Here is a 22,389-nt window from a genome sequence, read left to right on the forward strand (position 1 = left end):
TGGGTTCAATGCCCAGCATCCATGTTGCAGTTCACAACCATCTGCAACTCCAGTTCCAGGGGCCCTGACAAGGAATTCAAATCTTTTTATCTCTCCCACCTTATAAGACTTTTATGGGGGAGGGAGGGTGAACTGTGGTTGGTATGTAAAATGCATACTAAATAAATAAATAAGTAAGTAAGTAAGTAAAATTAAAAACACCACACACACACACACACACACACACACACACACACACACACAAAGGGCTGGGTACTTACCTATTTGCTCACCCTGGTTTACTGGTTCATTACGCTTGTCACTACCTGACATTGTAGGACGCTTTATCAATAGGTTTCTATTCCCTGACATCTGCTGTTGTAAGAGTGTAAGCCATTGCCTGCTCCTCAGCCTGTGACCTAGGACAGGGCTTAGCAAGAAGGCGGCTAGCAACAAAGATTTGTCTATGACATTACATCATGGATGGGGGAGGGGGCCGCGAGAGGCCCACCCCTCCCAGAGAGACTGTTGGCTGATTGTTTGGGGGAGAAGGGTTTAATGTCTTCAGTGGTGTGGTCAAGATAAATTGTTCCCAGTCAGGTGAGTAACCCATATTAGACCCAGTGGGTTACACACAAAAAGATTTTGTTGAGGAGGGCTCCATCGGGAAAGAGCAGGTGAGGGAGAGGAACAGGGCAGGGCAGAAATGACTAAAAGTCATATTATATGGGTGTATGATACTGCCAAACAACAACAACAAATTAAGCCAGGCATGGTGGAGCACTCCTTTAATCCCAGTACTCAGGAAGCAGAGACAGGCGGATCTCTATGAGTTCAAGGCCAGCCTGGTCTACATAGTGAGTTCCAGGCTAGCCAGGGCTACAAAGTGAGACTCAGTCCCAAAATATGATTTTTTTTAAAGATTTATTTCTATGTGTACGAGTGTTTTGCCTGTATGTATGTATGTGTACCATATGTGTGCCTAGTGCTCACAGAGGTCAGAAGAAGGCATTGGATGCCCTAGGACTGGAGTGACAGAGGGTTGTGAGCCATCAAGGGGAGGCTGGACACTGAACCAGGTGCTCTACAAAAGCAGCCAGTGCTCCTAATCACTGAGCTGTTCTCCAGCCCCAGTTAAATAAAATAAATAAACCATTGAACAGGGGCTGGGGATATGGCTTAGTAGTGAAGAGCAAGCCAAGGGCGTACAGAGTCTTGGTCCCCCCATCACACAAGGGAAAAAAGACTGAATGAATAAACATCTCCTTGAGTTATGTTCGGGGAAAATGAGGTAATACATATTAGCTAATGCACATGAGCTAAGACTATTGTCCTTTAGCACAGTGCCTGGTGTTGCTGCTATGGCTCATGGCCAGGCTTACTATGGGGCACTTCCTACGGAGTGTTTCACTGCAGAAAGTCTTTTTTTTTTGGTCACCCCATCCCCCGCCTGCAAGGCAAGTACAGTCAAAAGACTTTGGAAAGAAAGAGGAACAATTTTTTAATTTTTATTTATCTATCTATCTATTTATTTATTTTTGAGCTGAGGATAGAACCCAGGGCCTTATGATTGCTAGGCAAGTGCTCTACCACTGAGCTAAATCCCCAACCCTGAGGAACAATTTTGACACAAATTCCAGGAGAACCAAAAACCACAGAAACCACCAAAACTAAACAGAAGGGGACATTTGTTTAACCCCTGGGAAGCTAGAATTTTAGTCTCTCACACTGATGCTATACGGCAGAGCAGTGGCGCATTGGGCATCACTTGGGTCCTTGCAGTGTGGAGTGCATGGTGTTTGACAATGTGAAAAACTGCAGCTTGCTCCAGGTCTTGTGATGGGGCAGCATGCATGCAGCATGGAATAGCCTGGGCAAGCTGAGACTGACACCAGAAATGCATAATGCTGGGTGGACAAGGTCTGTGCTTCCTCCTGCTGCACATTCCGAAACACATGCCCCAAATCTCTGCATGTCAAAGCTATATAGAGCTTTCGAGGCTCAGCAATCTGACTGCCTCCATGCCTGAAGCCTTTCCAGACAGTGCTGAGCTGGAAATCACAAAGGCCCTGATACCCAGCCCACTTTCCTAGCATCTGGGGCTGTTTTGAAATATGACACTCGCCCACTGGCAGTGATCTCTGCTTCTGTCTCCTTTCTTCATTGGTAATTCCTGAGGACCTAGTAAGGATCTGGGGGGCGGGGTGCGCAGGAGATTGTATACTCTGTGTGGACTCTGCCCACCAAGGGACACCCCAACCTTTAGTAAGGATTACTCACTAAGAGTGGATTGTGGAGCTGCAAAGACGGCACTGTGGTTAAGGGTTTGCTGCTTTTCCACAGGACACACATGTCAGACGTGGTACCTGGGGTTCAGCCTTCAAACGGTTTCGATTCCTCCTCCTCTTCTTTGTCACTCATGTATCCCAGGCTGCCCTCAAATTCGCTCACTATTTAGCTGAAAAAAATCTTGAATTCCTGATCCTATAGGAGTCACCATGCCTGTCTCCAGCTCATTCCTTAGATACCAGCGAAATTGTTACCACAAGGGATGTTCACTCCACCTCACAGCTCATTCTCACAGCACATTTTATACTCTTTGATGTCTTTCCGTAGTGAGACTATACATTTCATGAGTGCAAAGGCTGTGTTTATCCGTCTGTCTGAATCACCTCTGTATCCCCAGTCCTAGGATGCTGCCTGGATTCAGCAGCTGTTCAATAAATACCTGCTGAATGAATGGAGGAGTTAAAGTTTACATACAGAGAGAGAGAGAGAGAGAGACAGACAGACAGACAGACAGACACAGACAGACAGACACACACAGTCCTAGCATGCTGCCTGGATACAGCATCTGCTCATTAAATAGCTGTTGAATGAATGGAGGAGTTAAATTACACACACACACACACACACACACACACACACACACACACACACACACAGAGTCACCGCCCTATGGAGTCCAGTTGTAACTTAAGTACACACACAAAGTAACAAGAGAGCATTACAAAGGGATCTGCTCCCGGGAGGTGGAGTTTCTGTGTCCAAGGATTGGGGTGTGAGCCATTCTTCACTTCCTACTTCTCTTGAAATCCCTCAGAGGAAAGTCCAGGAGAGGGATTAATTTTCAATAAGATCCCAGGGACCGCAAACCACAACAGTCAGTCATGGTGTTGGGATGGAGCAGGGCAACGCACTAAGGTTACTCTGGCTCAAAACTTAAAATAGAATCTTAGAGAGCGAGAAAAAAAAAAAAAATCAAGGTCTGTAACCTGGAGCTTAACACTGTTTTTTGTTTTGGTTTGGCTTGGTTTTTCCTAGAAAGGATTTCTCTGAGTAACAGTCCTGGCTGTCCTGGAACTGGATTTGTAGACCAGGCTGGCCTTGAACTCACAGAGATCCACCTGCCTCTGCCTCCTGGGTGCTGGGATTAAATATGTGTGCCATCTGATTTACAGGTTTCTTTTAGATTGCCATACCAAGTTATGTTTTTTAGTGATGAAGCAAGTATCACAAAAGCTGAAACTGAGCTTGGGTTCTCTCTGGGTTACATTTTCTGGGCAATTAGGCAGATTCACAGAGGCAGGTGACAGCCCTCGTTGTCTGCAGGTTACATTTTTCTGTGTGATTGTATAAATCCACACTCAGTTATCCGTACACAAACCAGCTTACTCTGGGAGCAGCTTGAGGCCCAGGGCCACTTTCTCAAGCAGGTCAGCAAACTTTGGCTTCTTCAGGTAAGAGGAGGCTTTCCAATGAGCAAGCAGCTCCAAGGAGCAAAGGAAACTTAATTTCAACTACCTCAGAAGTGTAACTCTGTTTCCTTATCATCCTAAATTGTCTAGGCAGAGCTAGTTTATAAGCTATGTTTGAATAAGAATTGGCTCAGAGCCTCTGAGTTTAATTCTTTATTTAATATGTCTGAGGAAGTTTTTTAATACAACTATTCTCTTTATAATCCAGTCAGTGTTAAAGCTTGTCAGTGCTTCCTTTCACCTTCATCAGGGATGCCCTGGGTGTGATCCACAGCACCACATAAATCACACACAGTGGTGCATGCCTGTGGTCCCAGCTCCTCCAACACATAGTGAGTTCCAGCCGAGGGGGACACATAAGACCCTGTCAAACACCAAAAACAACATATGCCCAAGTGAGGTACTTAGGGATTCTACTTCCCTTGAAGAATGGTGCTGGCCCAGCTTGTGCAGGCAGTTCACCAATAGAGTCACTTAAGGGATCTATCTACACCTTAAGTAGGGAGGAGACCTGTTCTCCACCGTTCCACTCACTGGAGCGTGCTATGCCAGTTACACACGCAAAATACAGGACAAATTGAGCTGGTTCAAAAGGAGGTCGCCGAGGGAGGGATTATACCGTTGGCGGTGCTTTTCGTGGGCTGGAAGCATGAGCCCTAGCTGAGAATCACAGGCTCCATCTCAGACTTCCAAAATCCAGGTCCGCAGTTTAACGTCTTTCCCAAGTGATAAGCATGCACATTCGCGTTTGAAAAAGGGGGTCGGAGCCAGGAGGTGGAGGCGCACGCCTTTAATCCCGGCACTCGGGAGGCAGAGGCAGGCGGATCTCTCTGAGTTCGAGGCCAGCCTGGTCTACAGAGTGAGTTCCAGGAAAAGCGCAAAGCTACACAGAGAAACCCTGTCTCGAAAAACCAAACCAAAACAAAAAAATAGTGAGGCTCAAACCCAGGGCCTTTACGCATGCTTGGAAAACTCTCCACTCCGTTTTCTTCAGTCCAAGTTTCCCATTCTTGGTCTTCTTTCACATTTTGAACAAACCAGTCCGCCAGATCTTTGTTTGGTTCGGTTCGATCTGGCCTAATTCTATTGCTTAGGTCTAGTCCGGTTGCTAAGGTACGGAGCTTCACGGTTGCTGGGGAAGTGACGTCATCAGCGGGCGGGCTAGCGGCCTCCCGTCCTCCCGATTGGTCGGCGTGTTGGGAGGGCGCCGGGAGGGCGCCGCGGCTGTTTGCGGGGCGCGGCTGTTTGCGGGGCGCGGCTGTTTGCGGGGCGCGGCTGTTTGCGGGGCGCGGCTGTTTGCGGGGCGCGGCTGTTTGCGGGGCGCGGCTGTTTGCGGGGCGCGGCTGCTCCCGGGCTCGTCCCCAGGCCTCGGGACCGAGCTCAGCGAGGGAGACGTGACTTAGGCCGCCCGCCCACGCTTCTTCCTGGCCTCTCAGGTACTTGTTTGACTGGTCAAGTGCCGGGAGTTGGGACGGCTACCCGAGCCATGATGGGGAATTACGGAATTTATAGTTCTAAACTGGATCTGGGTGGACTCCAGCTTTGGAAAGGGGGGAAAAAGGGAAAGAACGAAAGAAAGAAAAACTGGGGGCTGGAGAGGTGGCTCAATGGCTAAGAGCACCGGCTGCTCTTCCAGAGCACCCGGGTTCAATTCCCAGCACCTACATGTCTGTGAGTTCAGATCTCCAGGATCTGACGCCTTCACATCAATGCATATAAAATAAAGTTTAAAAAAGAAAAGAAAACTTTTAGGACCAGGCGCCCCGGTCTCAAAAGAATGACGAGGAGTCCTAACTAGGAATCCGGGTATTTGCATTGTTTCGTTGTTTTGTTTTGTTTTGTTCAGGTATGAACTACACTTGACCCAGCACTTTCCAGGCAAAACTGTTCCTTTATCTCCTGTTGAAGGGATCAGGAGGTGATGGAGACATCACCTGTCAGCCCAGTGAAAGAGAAGGACACCGCGCAACCGCTGGGCATTCCCTTCCAGCAAAACCTGCATGCAGCCGTCCAGTCTAGACCCGATCCAGCCAGTCGAATGGTAGAGAATCAAGAGATTGAAACCCCGGTGGCTGGGCTTGAAGGTGACGCTGATAAGTCTCAAGTCTCCACCAATGAGACGGCAGCGCCTCTCCCAGCTTCTGATCTGTGGTACTGCCCTGATGGGAGTTTTGTAAAGAAGATCACAGTTCGTGGCCATGGCTTAGACAAACCCAAACTAGGCTCCCAGTGCCGAGTGTTGGCTTTGGGGTTTCCTTTTGGGTCTGGGATGCCAGAGGGCTGGACCGAACTAACCATAGGCATAGGGCAATGGAGGGAAAAAACCTGGGGGGAACTCACAGAAAAATGCCTGGAGTCCATGTGTCAAGGCGAGGAAGTGGAGATTCATCTTCCTGGATCCTCTGCACCCCTTGCCAAGCTCAGACTGGATTCCTTCACTAAGGGTCGGGATTCCTGGGAGTTGGAGGCAATGGAGAAGGAGGCCCTGGCCAGTGAAGAGCACTCCAGGGGTACAGAACTATTTCGAGCCGGCAACCCTCAAGGGGCTGCCCGATGCTATGGACGGGCTCTCCGGCTGCTGCTGACCTTACCCCCACCCGGACCCCCGGAACAAGCTATCCTTTATGCCAATCTGGCTGCCTGCCAGTTGCTGCTAGGGCAGCCCCAGTTGGCAGCCCAGAGCTGTGACCGGGCGCTGGAGCGGGAGCCGGGCCATTTAAAAGCCTTGTACCGAAGAGGGGTTGCTCAGGCTGCCCTGGGGAACTTGGAGAAAGCAACTGCTGACCTCAGGAAAGTGCTGGCAGCTGACCCCCAAAACCGAGCAGCCCAAGAGGAGCTGGGCAAAGTGGTCATTCAGGGAAAGAAACAGGATGCCGGGCTGGCTCGGGGTCTTCGAAAGATGTTCAGCTGATTAAAAAGTTAAACTTTAAAAGAGACGGGAACCCGTGAATTGTGTTCTGTGTTGTGGGACTTTTAAGGGCCCCAGAGGGGTTTCAGTTCATAGCCTAGTCTCACCTGTGGGGCCGTTAGCAATGTGTCAGTGAGCCGCTTGGGGGTGAGGTGGCTTATCCACCTTTAACATTTGTGTATTTATTATGTGTATATATGCCTTTATGTACCTGGGAAGTCCGAGGGATTTGCATCCTCTGATGGTTGTGAGTCACCTGGTGTCGGTGCTGGGAATGGAATCCAGGTCCTTGCAAGAGCAGTAATAGCTCCCCCCCCCCTTCGAGACAGAGTTTCTTTTTTTTTTTTTAAGATGTATTTATTTATTATGTACACAGAAGAGGTCACCAGATCTCATTACAGATGGTTGTGAGCCACCATGTGGTTGCTGGGAATTGAACTCAGGACCTCTGGAAGAGCAGTCGGTGCTCTTAACCTCTGAGCCAGCTCTCCAGCCCGAGACTGGGTTTCCTTGTGTACCCCTGGCTGACCTGGAACTCGCTCTGTAGACCAGGTTGGCTTCGAACTTGGAAATCCGCCTGCCTCTGCCTGGGATTAAAGGCGTGCGCCACCACCACTCCCCTCTTGACTGCTGAGTTATCACTCCGTCCTAGATGCTGGACCTTGATTGTTTGATTGATTGATTACGTGTGCATTTGTGCCTTCACGAGTTTATGGGCAACACGGAGGTGCAGCTGTCTGAGGAAAACCGCCGAGTCCTCGGTCCAGTCCAGATGCCGGAACTTTAGTGCTAGGAACTACATTTCCCACAAAGCTGCTGTGTGGGGCCTCTACGGCGCGTGCGCAGTCCCGCCTGGACGTGTGGCGTGGCTGACCTCTGCCAGGTTCCCATTGGCCCAGCGTGCACAGTCACCGTTCCTTCGTGTCACGTGCTTAGCACTTAAGCCTCCGACTGGTCAGGAGGACTTCCGGGAGGCCCGGTTTTCTTCAGCGGGCCCATTGGTTGGCCGAGGCCCGGGAGGAGGCGGGCCCGGGAGCCGGCTCATGGTGGGGGGTGGGGGGAAGATGGCGGAGCTGATGCTCCTCAGCGAGATCGCCGACCCGACGCGCTTCTTCACCGACAACCTGCTGAGCCCGGAGGACTGGGGTGTGCAGAGTGAGGCCGGGCTGGGAGGGAGCGGGCTGCGGCCGGCCGGGGCGCGCGGGGAGGCGGCCGCGGGTGAGAGAGGAGGGCTGGGCGGACGCCGAGCCCCGCGGTAGGAGGCAGCGCGCAGCGGGCCCGTGCTCGGCCGGGCGGCGGGCCGGCTCCCCGGGGTGGGCGGCGGCGGGCTGGCGCGCGGCGCCCTCCTGACCCCGCCGCCTTGCAGACAGCACCCTGTACAGCGGCCTGGATGAAGTGGCCGAGGAGCAGACGCAGTTATTCCGATGCGTGGAGCAGGATGTCCCGGTAGTGCTGCCCCGCGCTTCTCCTCTAGCCCGCGGTGGTGGGAGGGGGACCCCAGACCTGGAGTCGTCTCCAAGCCGGAGCTCAGCCGGGAGGCACCCCTGCTTTCCTCGGTGTCAGAGCAGCCGCTTCTGGGCTTTCCCGGTCCCTTTTATGGGGGAGAGAGAGAAGATTGACAGCCGTAGGCGCCTTTGCAGGCGCGGGAGAACTGTGTCGTTAGATGTTGTAAAGTGTGGGGCTCAGCACCACGGGCTCCTTAGTCTGCAAGGCATGTTGCTCCTCTCTTGGGCTGGCGCCCCCTCACTTTGCTGCCCTCTAATACGCACCGTCGCTTAGTTTGACAGCAGCTCTCTGGACGTGGGGATGGATGTCAGCCCCCCTGAGCCCCCTTGGGACCCGCTACCTATCTTCCCAGGTAAGGGACCCTTGGTGTTCCCCTCGTTCTTCTCCACTGCACCCCAGAAACTGTAATCCCTGAGTCCTCGAGTGCACACGCTCTACCCAGGTGTCTGTACTCCACCCTTCCATCCCGTGTGCGCGTGTGCGTGTGTGTGTGCGTGCGTGTGTGCGCGCGCGTGTTGTGTGCGTGCGTGTGCGTGTGCGTGTGTGTGTGTGTGTGCGTGCGTGTGGGTGTGTGCGCGTGTGTGCACGCGCGTGTTGTGTGTGTGCGTGTGCGTGTGCGTGTGTGTGTGTGTTGTCCATCCTCACTCTCCTACCCCACCCCCTGCACCGCTCTTGAGACTGCTCCGGCTTTGTTTCCTGGTTACTTGTTTTGCGGTTTTGGCTTCCTGCAACTGTATTCCCAGCCCTTCCTGGTTGCTTCCTAACCTTTCGTCTTCCAGATCTTCAGGTGAAGTCTGAGCCGTCCTCTCCCTGCTCCTCCTCCTCCCTCAGCTCAGAGTCATCACATCTTTCCACAGAGCCCCCTAGCCAGGTGAGAGCCGTCCCCTCTGGTTCTCTGTGGCAGGAGTTCTGCTCCGTTGGCTGCACTTCTGGGTGCTGAGTTTCTGTTTGTGCGCTGTGAGTCCTGAAGTGAGTGGGAGTTTCTTCTCCGTCCTAATACCTCGTTTTCTGTCCGTCCACTCTGGTTGTGTGGAAGGAAGATGGGCCTTTTCAGTGTGCAGAGAGGTGGCAGTGGTGGGGGAAACAGCGTTGGTACCGGCGGAGAATTCTCAAACTGCTCTTACCCCGGTGGGCCACTGGGATGTGATGTTTCCAATCTTGAGATTTTGTTGACTCTCCTGAGAAGAAAACAGAAAGAAAGAACAAGAGCCAGAGAGCCTAGGTAGAGTCTCAGGACTGCTCACTCTGACTCTCAGCACCCCTCTAGCTGTCTTTCCTTCTGTCCCCCCCCACCCCCGCTGCACCCTAGCTCTCACAGGTTCCCGGAGTGGGGGAGGTGCTGAATGTGAAGACAGAGTCCTTAGCGCCCCCACTCTGCCTGCTGGGAGATGATCCAGCATCCCCATTTGAAACAGTCCAAATCACCGTGGGCTCTGCCTCTGATGATCCCTCAGGTAATCACACCTTGTCACACACCCACTGGGGGTCTGGAGAGATGGCTTGGGGCCTAGCAGTTGTTCCTGTGAGTGATTAGCAAATTGCAGAGATGTAACAAGGTTCCAAGGTAGTTGAAGCGTTGTGATATGTTCCTAGGAGACTAACTTGTTAGTCTGAAGGGAACTTGAGAGGTGAGAGGCAGTGAGTCTTCAGGGCCAGTTAAGTTTGAATGCATGGGGACATGAGAATGGAGGTGACAGAAAACAGTTCAGAATGGGAGTCAGGAGCTGGTCATGTGGAGATGAAGACATGGTCACTGTCAACATGAAAGTGCATTGGTGGCTGGGCGGTGGGGGCGCACGCCTGTAACCCCAGCACTCGGGAGGCAGAGGCAGGCGATCTCTGTGAGTTCGAGGCCAGCCTGGGCTACAGAGTGAGTTCCAGGAAAGGTGCAAAGCTACACAGGGAAACCCTGTCTCGAAAAAAAAAAGAAAGAAAGAAAGAAAGTGCATTGGTTACAGAGGGTAGAATTGGATAGGAAGAGGCTGGAGAGATGGCTCAGTGGTTAGGAGCACTGGCTGTTCTTCCAGAGGACCCAGGTTCAATTCCCAGCAACCACATGGTGGCTCACAACTGCCTGGAACTCTAGTTCCAGGGAACACAAGGCTCTCTTCTGGCTTCATGCACTTGTTAAGCTCATGCACGTAGAATAAAAATCTTAGGAAGAAGTATTGCATAGGATGAGTCCTGTGATTGCAGGCCTGTCCTTGCTCAGGGCTCTTCCACATGGACATAGTCTGTGAGAAGGACTAGGAACTAGCAGATGGGTGAGATGGCCTTGAGGAAAGCTAGCAGCCGTGAGTGTGAAAGGTGAGGGAAGCCACCCAAATAGAAAGTGGGTGGGGGCTGGACACTCACCTCATGGCTCCTCCTTCAGGGACTCCTGAGTCCAGCTAAAGGAGAAATGACCCTTCTCTCCTTTCCTTCTCGGTATTTATCTGGTAGCCAGCCTCCTCCTCTTCTTCTTCTCTTTTTTTTTTGAGATTTTTTTGGATGTATGAGCATTTTGCCTTCATGTGCACCATGTGTGTGCCTGATGCCCCCAGAAGTCAGGAGAGGGCGTCAGATCCCCGGAGTTACTGACACTTGTCCTAGGAATGGTCCTCTGCATGCAAACAAGTCCTCTCTACCACGAGCGTCTCTCCAGCCCCGATAGCCAGCTCTGTATCTTCCTGCCCCCACAGATATCCAGACCAAGGTAGAACCCGCCTCTCCATCTTCTTCTGTCAACTCCGAGGCCTCCCTGCTCTCAGCAGATTCTCCCAGCCAGGTGCACACATTTCCTCTTCTGCAGCCCCAGCCCTCCCCAGGGGTTCCCGTGACCCCCACTCCATATCCGACTCTCCCGCTAATATCTCTGGACCGCCCTGCGTAGGCTTTCATAGGAGAGGAGGTTCTGGAAGTGAAGACAGAGTCCCCGTCCCCTCCGGGCTGCCTCCTGTGGGATGTCCCAGCCCCTTCACTTGGAGCTGTCCACATCAGCATGGGTCCGTCCCACGATAGTTCCTCAGGTAATGGGGCCTCTTGACCCTGGGGTCCCCGGTGAGAGGCCTTGTAGTCCTGTAATTCCTTCCTTCCTCTCCTCTTCCCTCAGGGAAAGCTCCGGCCGCTCGGAAGCCTCCACTGCAGCCCAAACCTGTGGTGCTAACCACAGTTCAGGTGCCCCCTCGAACCAGGCCTCCCAGCACTACTGTCCTTCTGCAGCCCCTCGTCCAGCAGCCCGCAGGTGGGGAAGGTAGAGAAGGGACCTTGTCAGTGAGCTCGCTGACCCCGTAGGACTGAGTGGGAGAACCCCGACACTGACCCACTCTGACTTGCTCTGTGGCTCTCAGTGTCTCCAGTAGTCCTCATCCAAGGTGCTATTCGAGTCCAGCCTGAAGGGCCAGCCCCCGCAGTTCCACGACCCGAGAGGAAGAGCATTGTCCCAGCTCCTATGCCGGGGAACGCCTGTCCGCCCGAAGTGGATGTATGTGTTGGGGAGGGTGGGAGAGGCTCTTGGAATGGGAGGGGAGAGAGGTCTGTCGAGGAAGCAGCGCTGTGGTGGAGGGAGTTCATATGCAGGATGGAGGGCTGAGACCTGCAGGTAGCCCTAGGGTCTGTGGGTGTGCTTTCACAGCAGGCAGAGCCATCTGGGGCAGGTGCCAGGACACAGGCGGTTCCCGGTGGAAAGGCAGGTCAGCTTTTCTTAACTGTAGCCCAGTTAGCATTGGGCTTGGAGCGAGAGTTTGGAAAGGAGGAAGACCCAAAGAGAGGGCTGGCCAGGATGCCGGTCCTACAGTCTCACTGTCCCACACCTGAGGACTGGAAGGTGGCAGGAGAGTGGCCATTTGAGCTCTGGGTTGGGGGTGTGGTCTCTGACTCCTCCTCCTCCTCTGAACTGGGGCAAGGCAAAGCTGCTGAAGCGTCAGCAGCGGATGATCAAGAACCGCGAGTCGGCCTGCCAGTCCCGCCGGAAGAAGAAGGAGTACCTGCAGGGGCTGGAGGCCAGGCTGCAGGCTGTGCTGGCCGACAACCAGCACCTGCGCAGGGAGAACGCTGCCCTCCGGCGGCGGCTGGAGGCCCTACTGGCAGAGGTTGGTCTGTGCTAGCCTTGGAGAGGGGTGGCAACCGCAGGCCTTGTGGTAAGACGGCCCCCTCCTGTGTCCGCCTATGCACTGCAGAACAGTGAGCTCAAGCTGGGGTCTGGAAACAGGAAGGTTGTCTGCATCATGGTCTTCCTGCTCTTCATTGCCTTCAACTTTGGACCTGTGAGGTGAGACCCTCACTCACCACTTCCCAGGACCCTCCTGGCCGGGCTGAGCCTCATAGCTGCCCAGTCGCTTGCTGGGCCCGGGCAGTGGGCTCCTCCTTGCATTTCTGGCACCTTAGCCCTGATGGGGTACCCACCAGTCGCTGCTTGTCCTACTGTTCTCCCGTAGGTGGCGTGTTGTGGGTGGTGGTGATATTGATAAAAGGTCGGACGTACACAGGACGGAGTGTAGCTCAGTTGATAAAGTGCTTAGCATGTGAGCGTGATGTCCTGAGTTTGGTCCTTTGACTCATACTCCGAAAAGAGCCAGCTGTGGTAGCGTGCACTTACACAGCTATGGGAAGACAGAGACAGGCAGGGCCCAGTGCTCGCTAGCCAGCCAGTCTGGACTACTTGGTGAGCTCTGGGCCGGTGAGAGACAGTGACTCAAAAATAAAATTAAAAGGTGGATTGTGCCTGAGGAATACCAGGTAGGGCTGATCTCTGACTTCTGTGTGCACATGTACATGGATACATAAACCCTTGCCCCCAACACACACCCACGCTCTCCTTTTCCCGTTTCCTGGACCTATGAGGCGGGCACCCTCCCACTCCCATCTCGTGGAAGGGAGCCTTAATCTTGTGGGGCAGATCAGATCTGCACCAGTCTGCAGATTTCTGACTCTTGCTAGAACCACTTGAGAAAGCCAGATGCTTCCCTGCCCCGCTTCCCTGCCCACAGCATCAGTGAGCCACCTCCAGCTCCTATCTCTCGGATGAGCCGGGAGGAACCTCGACCCCAGAGACACCTGCTGGAGTTCTCGGAGCAAGGGCCAGCTCATGGTGTTGACCCCGTCCCGGAAGCTGCCCAGGGCCCTGAGGAGCGGCAGCCCAGCCCTGCAGGCAGGCCCAGCTTCAGGTGGGAAGCAGAAAGACCCCTCTCTGTCAAGGATAAGAGCAAGTCTTCCTGAAACCTGCCTTTCCAGAATTGCTCTTGCCCAGGGACCTTGTCGGTACCCTGTGCCAGGCAGTCTCTGGTCAATACCTCCTCTGCTTCACTTCAGAAACCTGACGGCCTTCCCTGGTGGGGCCAAGGAGCTGCTGCTGAGAGACCTGGACCAGCTCTTCCTCGCCTCTGACTGCCGCCACTTCAACCGGACTGAGTCCCTGAGGTGCGTCCGTCCGTCTGCCCTTTGAAGCCCCTCTGTCCTGTGTGGAGTGCCAGCTCCCTCCCTTCTCGCACTGCTTGTGTACAGGGTTGGCCTGTCTCTCTAGGCTTGCTGATGAGCTGAGTGGCTGGGTCCAACGTCACCAGAGAGGTCGACGGAAGATACCTCAGAGGGCCCAGGAGAGGCAGGTTAGGAGCCGCTGGGTCTGGGTCCTGGAAGGTGAGGTGAAGACTGTAGCCGGGGGTCCTAGGATTTCAGGAGGCCGTCTCGTAGAGATTTCAGGGCCTGGTGCGGCCATGGAGGAGTAAGTGTGGATGGTACCAGCTTCCAGGGACCGCCTGTCTCTTCCCTCTTCCCTTTGCCCTCTTCAAATCTTTAGATTCTTCTTCTTCCAGAAGTCTCAGCTGCGGAGGAAGTCTCCCCCAGTGAAACCAGTCCCCACCCAACCTCCAGGACCTCCTGAGAGGTGAGTGTTGGGTGAGCATCTACTAAGTGAAATCACTAGGAAGAGCTGTGTCCCAGGAGATGTCACTGGCATTGTCCCCAGCAGGGATCTGTGTCCTCCCTGCAAGGCCTTTGTCTCTTCCCTCTCAACCGGCCTCCTGAGTCCATCCTTACCTGCCTAGGGACCCCGTGGGCCAGCTGCAGCTCTACCGCCACCCAGGTCGCTCGCAGCCTGAGTTTCTAGATGCCATCGACCGGCGGGAAGACACCTTCTATGTTGTCTCCTTCCGAAGGGTAAGCTCCCCTCCTGTCCGTCTGCCTGCCACCCTGGGCCCGGTCGTAGTAAGTGGGAAGGTAAAGAGCAGGCCGGGAACCTATCAGCGTGTCTTCCTCGGCCACCCAGCACACGCCTTCTGCTCCTAGGACCACTTGCTGCTCCCGGCCATCAGCCACAACAAGACGTCCAGGCCCAAGATGTCCCTGGTGATGCCAGCCATGGCCCCCAATGGTAATTCTTCCTCGGCCTGTGGGGAGGGCCCTGAAATCTGAAAGTGAGGAAGGAAGTTCTTGCCCAGATCCAGCAGGGGGAGCTAAGGGAGAAGGTGAGAAGCGGAGTTGTTCAGAGAGATGAGGCTCAGAGGTGGGGAAAAGTTAGGAACCAAGGGGAAAATAAAGCCCAGAAGACATGTGCCTGAGATCCCAGCACTGAGGTCTCGGGGGGAAGGTGGGGGATGGAGTGAGTCTGGCTCACATGGTGAGACTCTTCTCAGCCAGACCCAAAGCTGCTTTGGCAGGTGGCTAGGCAGAGTGGGCGGGCGGAAGCCTGCTAGGCTGCTCACTTTATTTTCTTTCTGACGTCTTCTCCCGTGTGACCCTCACTTGTCATTGTCATTTACTTTCCCAACCACCCTCCCCACCGCACCCCATCCACCGCCATGTGTCTCCCCTTCCTTCCCCTCCTGTAACTCTCCCCTTCTCACAGAGACCTTGTCAGGCCGGGGGCCCCCAGGGGACTATGAGGAGATGATGCAGATCGAGTGTGAGGTCATGGACACCAGGGTGATTCACATCAAGACCTCCACGGTGCCCCCCTCGCTCCGAAAGCAGCCGTCCCCAACCCCAGGCAATACCACAGGTGGCCCCTTGCCAGCTTCTGCAGCCAGTCAGGCCGATCAGGCCTCCCACCAGCCCCTCTACCTCAATCACCCCTGACTTCTGCAGCTCACATTGGCTTAGAACTGCTTTTGGGGGAACCTGATCCTGGGACTTGGGCCAATTGGTAAAGGGAAGCAGGGTGTGGGGATTAAGCACTTAATGGGAGTAGGGTGGGTAGTTCACCTCTCCTCACCTCTTTTCAGAACATAGGGCTCCTCTCCTTCTACAGACCCCAGCCCCTCTTTCTCCGAGGATACTGCGTAAGGTTCAGTTCAGGGCTGGGTAGCCTCCCATAGCTTCTTGGTTCTTTCGGTATCTATTTGGGAGTGGAGGTGGGACTTTGGTCCCCAGGTGGGACAAGAGATGTTCTCGGGTGGTGGAAGTGAGTTTATGTGTGTGTCTACCTTTTTTTATTATTGTTAAATAAACAACTCAGCGGGAGTTAAAGAAATGGTGACTTTCTTCCCAGTGTGTGACTCCCACAGGACCAGCATCGAAGAACCAAGCACTGGAGATGTCACTGATGGTGGAGTGGGGTAGAGTCAGACCTCATGTCATCCCCCTGCCCCACCCCTGCAACTCTAGGGCATGTCTGTGTCTAGCAAGGCCGTCTGTGGCGTTGGCGTGACAGCAGATAGTACAGATCACCGGAATGTGTCTGAGTAAACAGGAAGGACAGGGGGCCCCACGCCCTTCAGGGTGCACAGCAGCTCCAGTCCGTCCTTGCTCTGCAGCAGGTCCCCCCTGCTTTCCAGGATGAGCTGTCCACACAAACAACAGGCGTGGGGGCCAGAGGGCCTGGAGCCCAGGAAGGCGGGTCACAGTGGAGGGGCCTGGTAGGGAGAAGGGGGCACATTATGGGACATCCTCTTGGCCCAGAACTAAAGACAGACCCAAGGGAGTGTCCAGATGGATGAGGACAGGAGTGAGTAGGTGTAAGGCTGTGTGCTCTGAGTGGGAAGAAAGGTATCAGATGAGGGGACCAGTCTGCCTGACTGCTGGGTCCCCTGCCATTGCTCCCTCCAGCAGCGCCTTGGCCTGACCCTACAGGAGTGGCCTGGGTCAGCTGGAGGGTGTGAGCTGGACCTGGGCTTCAGGCCCAGATGACTGGACAGGGGCTGCCTGGCTATAAGCCTAGCCCTGAAGGAGGAAGAACCTCACGTGTCCAGCCAGGCTCTCCCCCCTCCCTTTACCCACCCCTACTGTGTTTGGAGTGAAAACAGACTGGGGAACTATGGCAACCTGGAACTAGGGCTCCCAGGAACTCAGCCTTTCCTCCCTCCAGAGGGCAACCCTGGTCCACAGCCACTTCCTGTCCCAGGATCCGTTGAGCACCTTATCCAGGCAGTAAGGGAAACAGATGTCCTGGTCCTGGGCTCCTTCATGAGCTTTGAATTAGCTGATGTCCTTAAGCACTTCGGGATCGCCCTCTGTGAGATGTGACCTGCCTCCCTACTTCTCACAGTGGTACTGTGAAACCTGGTGCTTGTGCTGGGCTAGTATAGGCACTGCCTGGGTCCTGGGTCTGCTACTTGCACCCATGTGGGAAGTGCTCCAAGCTCTGGGATGGTCCACCCTATACCTCTTTTGAGTGGTGGGAGTCTGGGGCCCTCAGACTTGTCCTGGTTGGGGGAGGGGTGTTGTGGGGGCCTAGGAGAGCCATGGAGACCGGGTTGCAGGGCAGCAGGTGGAAACAGGCTCAGCTGCTATCCTACGGCCAGCGTGAGGTTCCTTCCTCTGCCCAGTGGACTCTCTAATGCCACTTCAGCATGGCAGGCCTCTGTCTCGCTGTCACTTAAGCAGGACCATCGTACCCAAGGCTCACTGCTTCCCATTCTCTCTTTGCTAACGGTTCCTTCTCTGCGGTCTTCATCCTCCATCACCCCTGCCGTCTCCCACCTTCTCCTTGCCTGTCTTCACCCTCTGCCCCACCAAAGTGTTCTCTTCGACTCTGGACTTTGACTCTGGGGTCTCGTGCTTTCTCAGCTCCCTTGCATTTCCCCTTCCTCTGCCTCATCTGCTCCTTGGTCTTCACACCCTACTGCCGACTCTGTGACCGACCTCCTCTTTCCTGTCCACTCGTCCGAGCTCAGCACCCTGGCCCTGTCCTGTCCTGTCTTCTCTTCCTCCCTCCATGCTTTTCCCTCTCTGCACTTCTCTCCAAGCTCGGTCCTCCTCCTGGTGGTGGGGGCCAGGACTGGGGAGCCTCATGTTTGCCTCATCATTCTGCTATGGCCTCTGGATACAGCACATCTGGATTCCGGGGCCCAGATGTGTGGTTGCCACAGCGACCTCAGTCCCTCTGGTAAATACAGGCGCCCACCCGCTCCAGAGCAGAGAACAAAACAATTGTGTGACTTTCTTTTGTCACGAGATAGAAATGTCCTCCCTCCTCCCGTCTCCCCACACCCATCTCCAGGCAGAGTTGGAAGGCTCCAGACCCTCCTTGCTGGGGTGTTCTTGCTCTCTAGCCTTGTGGAGCTCTTTTCTTCCCAGGTTCCCTGTCCTCACCCTGCATCACTCCGCTCTCCACCATGAATGGTGACCACCCTATCATAGCTCACCAAATCTGTGCAATAACAGGCAAAGAAGACATTTCAGAAGACTCAAGTTCTTCACCGTTCCTTCTCAAAACCTTGAAGAAGCCATTTCATTTGTTACTGTCTTCATCTTTCCCTTCCCAGAGCTGTAGGAGGTGAGGGAGAGAGAACAGGCCCTGGAGAAGGGTGCCGACTCCACTGCCAGCACAGCTGAGCAGCACCCAGGAGCCCTATCCCCTCAGCCTTCATGGCTATGCACAGCTGCTGTGTGCAGAAGCCAGGTGGTGCTTCCTGCCCTTACCTCTGGGGCACTGGCTTGGGTCGTCCTCTGGCCTCCCCATCCCCGTCTGCCTGGAGCCCTGCCCTCAGTCGTCCTCACTTGTCCTCTCTCTCCTCTCCTCTCTTTGAATTTTAAAGGTCATTCAAGGATATGGTGCTCAGAGCCAAAGACCCCTGGACTGAGATCCTGGGAACGGCCAGCATGCACATGGTTCTAGACAGCACTGTGACCTTGCTGGCCCCACAGGACACCTTATTGGAGCCACTCCAGCTCTGAGCTCTTGGCTTCCCTGCCCCAGTCCCCAGTCCCCAGTTCAGAGTTGACCTTCATTCCTGACTGTGAAGGACACAATTTCCCAGGAGCCAGGAGAAGTGGTATTAGACAATCACCTTTCAAACCTGCAGCTCTGTCAGCTTCCAGTCCCTTCCCCAGATGCCTGATAAGCTCATAAGCCAGAAACCTGCATTCCTATGCAGAAACCCCAGCATCCAGCCCCCAAGCCATCCTGGCTTGTAGATTCAATCTGAGTCTCCTGGCCACTTACATGGCCAACTGACCCCACTTCCCAAATAATAAAGGTGTGGGACGGGACCTAGGGAAGACAGATATGTCTGTGAGCATACTCCGAAATTTGGGGCTATTAGGAGCCACACTGCCACCTGTTCTCCCCATAATGCAATTCGTAGACCTCCTCATCTGTTCGTCTGCTGCCTCCTACTTCCCTGGGAGACCTGAAGAGCCATCATCATGGCTCTTTGGGATTCTAGCCAAGGCAGAGGAAGGAAGCTAAGCCCAGCTCTGTCCCACGTGCTGTCTTCATCTTCCCATCAAAGCCAGGAAAAACAGACACACACCCAGACGTACGGACACACGGGTGCACCCGTGAGGGGGGTCATGTGAGCTGCCGCTTTCAGCCACATGGGGCTGGAGGCAGTGGCCATGGTCACATGCAGTGCCAGCCCACTTCCTCTCAGGCGTCCCTATGATGGGGTGTGACCTGTGATGCAGAGACACCTGTACTACAACCCGAATATGGCACCAGATACCTGTGGACCCTTTCAAGTCCCTCACCATCACCTGACCTGGCTAAGGTGTATGCACCTTAATGATAAAGTTGCGATGGAGTAGAGATAGCTCTGTCTTCTGTGTGAAACCTGAAGGGGTGGGCTTTCCCTCAGATAGTCCTCTGTGGCAAAAGTTCTATCAGTGCCTCGTTGGGGAAGTACTTGGCTAAACACCACCCATGTCAGATTCTGCATCTGGCTGCTTGGTCACTCTTATACCAACCTCCTACCAGATTCTACCTTTCCGACCTTATCTCCACACGCCCCCTACCTCTGCTTCCCCATGTCCTGGTGTCCAGCCAAGCCTTTGCCCAGCCAGTGCCCGAGTCTCACTTGCTGTTTCTCTAGGAATTTGCTGAGTTGGGAGAATGAAAGCGGGGCAGAGATGCCGAGCTGGGAACCAGAGGGCCTGGGCAGAATGGGCAGTGAGCATCTGCTCAAGCCCAAGCAAGAGGGGAAGGAGGGATTCCAGGAAGCAGTGATGGGATGCAGCAAGGCAGGCGAGGAGCCCCCAAAATGACCTTACATTGGGGAGACTTAAGCTTGAGTGTGTGGGTTGCCTCTTGTCCCCATCTCTGCTTCCTGTCCAGCACAACCAAAGGGGAGTTTAGGGATGAATTAAGGGGTGCTGAGCAACAAATGTGGTAAGATCCACCTCCTGGCAGCAGCTAGGAAGGAGTGGAAGGGAGCTTGGCTATTGATGGGGATGGAGTCTGGCCCTGAGGAACGGTGCTGGCAGAGAGGAGGAAATGGGTTAAAGGGAAGGGGCCGAGGGTGGTTAAGGGAATAACGGAGAATGTCAGGTTGCTCAGAAACTACAGTGGGGAGAAGGTTAAAAATGAAATGGGAAAGGACATAGGGGCAAAAGAAGGGACAGAGGGGTCGAGATGAGGGTATTGAGGGGGCAACTCTGGTCCTGGACAGGAAGGGGGCTGGTGGGAGGGGCTGGAAGGGTGGGAAGACCTGCCCTATCTCCGCTCCCCTCCCTGACCTCATGCTGGCCCTCCCCTTCTCCTCCCCCTGCTCACTGCAGGCTCCCTGCTTTTCTGTCACTACTGTGCGATCAACAGTCCGGCTCCAGGCTCCAGGAGCCTCTGCTGCAAGGGGCAAGTGAAGGGTCCCCCCAAGAGTTCAGGACTGCTGAGGGGTGCTGAGACACTTCCTTTATTGGGGTTGGGACTGAGCAGGTTCAGAGGTGTGCCAGCCACCACAAGCCATCACACTCTCCAGGTAAGTAACAGAGCTCTGGGAAAACCAGAGCAGTTGAGAGAGAGGTGAAGGATTTCCCTCTGAGCTGCCCACAGCTGCAAGCGTGGCAGGAGTGCCTTCCAGGACAGGGACTTTCTGCTCAGCTCAGAGAAAATGCAAGCAGACACTCGAGGTGTGTTCAGGAGGCTAAGGCAGAATGTGGTGTGTTGCATGCACCAGGGTTTGGAGGGGATGGGGGTACCTGAGGACCTGGGAGCTGTGGGGCTCCAGGAGTCAGGTGGACACAGCTGTTGATCAGGAGGTGGGGGCTGCAAGGAGGACCGGGCTGGGCTGAGCTGTCCAGCTGCACGTTGGGAGGAAAGCACTGTAGATTTTGAACGCTGGGGCTGGAGTTGCTGAGCCTGGTGCCAGGATGGGGCCGAGGAAGCTGCTTCCCAGGTCCAGAATGGGGATTCTTCAGGTAACTGTGCAGGGGCTACAGGGGCTGAGAACAAGGTCTGGAGAGGTACAGGGCTTTCGGAAGTGCTGAAACGGGACAGAGTGAGGACTCCAGCGCCTGGAAACGGCTCTGAGCTTGCAGAGACGATCCCGTAACTTGTTCTTGGCGAGTGCTCTGCACCCATGACTCACGGTTCAGCGAGCCTGCAGAGGCTGAGTGATGTCCCCACAGGGCACAGGGCTGTGTCTCCTTCCATTCGGTCCCCCTTCTAGGCTCTCTGCTTCTGTGTGCCTGAGTCCTCCCACCCACTCCCCAATACACGTGACCAACCTCGGGTGGGGCGGGCGGGGCCTCTTATCTCGCCTGGAAAGAATTTAATGGCTTAGAAACAACTGGAAGGGGAACTGAGGCGAACTACTGGGAAACAGCTAGGAAACAGCAGCTGCTGCAGCCCCGCCCTCAGCAGCCCCGCCCCTGCTTCCCGGATCTCAGCCCCCTCCTGCTGTCCCTGGCTGCCTCCAACCCCTGGAGGCCTAGCACCTCCATTTGTCAAGCCTTCTTCCGCTCAAGCCCTGGCCACTGTGCAGGACCAGAACCCATCTGCCTGTCTCTCACTTTCCTCCTGACCTTTCCCATTGGGGGTCTGGAAATCCTTTCTCTTAACTTTTCTATTCCCACGGCCTATCTGCTTTCTCCCCCAAGTAAGAGGTACCTGGATCCCCCAGCTCCTCGTTGCTGGTACCCTCTTTTCAACTTGTTTCAGCCCAGTATCCGAGCCCCCGTTTTCTCACGCCTGGAGCCCCTCCTTGACCTCTCATTGCCGGACGTGGCTGGGAGCGGGGTGGCTGGAGGGTTGAGTGTGACATTGGAATGGAACCAGACACCCTCCCTGGAACACCCCTCATGGAAGTCTGTCCCTTTCCGCCCAGTAGGACCAATGGTCCCCAGTGAGTAAAGTGTCAAAGTTGGCCACACACTGAATACCAACGGTGCTGAGTCACAGTTTGGAAGATGCCCCCACCCTGCCAATCCTCCAAGTATGGAAGGATGCCAAGAGGGTGAGGCCAGCCCCCCAACATATCTCAGAGAGACACAAGAAACACCCAATTTCTGCTTTCCCAGTGCCAAGAGAAGGGCCAAAATTTTCCAAGCGTTGGGAGGGAAAACAGGATGGTGATGACGGTGACAGGGGAGGGCCTGGGAAGAGGCTCTGGGGCATGGTCTTGGAGGGTCACACTGCTCTTCTAGAGCAGACTCAACAGCTTTCCTGGAGAAGCCGATGGGGTTTCTGTACGTCTTCCTGCTGCAGAGACCCTCCACCCATTTCACTTACCTGAGAGTGAAGCAGGATCCAGTTGCTTGAAGAGACCTGGTGAACTAGAGAACCCAGGGCGGTGTGGAAGTGAGCAGGAAGCACACACCCTCCCTCCGCACTGGAGAGCAGCTCCTGCTATGCACGCTACAGCTTAGTTCCCGGACTCAGCTGCCCTCTGTCCACTTTCTTAGCCACCCCCCAGTGACCAGGTTTGGAGCAGCCGTGAGGGGAGATGGTGAGCCTGAGTGGCTCAGACATCTGCAAAAATGCTGCCTTGTTTGTGTTGATACGTGGACTCAGGTGCACTCGTATCTGAGTCTGTGGACAAATACACATATGCCGCATATTTGTGTGGGCATGCCCCCCATGGTTGGTGTGGGGGTGACTTTCAGGGCCTT

The 22,389-nt window shown here is 54.6% G+C and overlaps 2 protein-coding genes across 4 annotated transcripts; both read left to right on the forward strand.

Moving 5' to 3' along the window:
• The first annotated feature begins 5,047 nt into the window (after positions 1-5,047).
• Fkbpl (FKBP prolyl isomerase like) lies at positions 5,048-6,671 on the forward strand. 2 transcript variants are annotated; one of them, XM_036167984.1, is made up of 2 exons: positions 5,048-5,173; positions 5,584-6,671. In XM_036167984.1, the coding sequence occupies exon 2, from the start codon at positions 5,659-5,661 to the stop codon at positions 6,646-6,648; it is 990 nt and encodes a 329-aa protein (XP_036023877.1). In that variant the 5' UTR covers positions 5,048-5,173; positions 5,584-5,658; the 3' UTR covers positions 6,649-6,671. The 2 variants fall into 2 exon arrangements, with proteins under 2 accessions (XP_036023877.1, XP_036023878.1); XM_036167985.1 differs by having other exon boundaries at positions 5,646-6,671.
• A 980-nt stretch (positions 6,672-7,651) lies between these two features.
• Atf6b (activating transcription factor 6 beta) lies at positions 7,652-15,595 on the forward strand. 2 transcript variants are annotated; one of them, XM_036168278.1, is made up of 18 exons: positions 7,652-7,800; positions 8,012-8,091; positions 8,425-8,503; positions 8,931-9,022; positions 9,461-9,605; positions 10,833-10,918; positions 11,024-11,159; positions 11,243-11,374; positions 11,481-11,614; positions 12,036-12,221; positions 12,309-12,400; positions 13,119-13,295; positions 13,441-13,548; positions 13,652-13,733; positions 13,941-14,011; positions 14,172-14,283; positions 14,413-14,497; positions 14,972-15,595. In XM_036168278.1, exons 1-18 carry the CDS (start codon positions 7,689-7,691, stop codon positions 15,199-15,201), a joined length of 2,139 nt encoding a protein of 712 aa, XP_036024171.1. In that variant the 5' UTR covers positions 7,652-7,688; the 3' UTR covers positions 15,202-15,595. The 2 variants fall into 2 exon arrangements, with proteins under 2 accessions (XP_036024171.1, XP_036024172.1); XM_036168279.1 differs by having other exon boundaries at positions 7,652-7,791.
• Positions 15,596-22,389: the final 6,794 nt, after the last annotated feature.

Source organism: Onychomys torridus, chromosome 18, assembly GCF_903995425.1.
Source record: "Onychomys torridus chromosome 18, mOncTor1.1, whole genome shotgun sequence".
In the NCBI taxonomy this organism is placed as follows: Eukaryota; Metazoa; Chordata; class Mammalia; order Rodentia; family Cricetidae; genus Onychomys; species Onychomys torridus.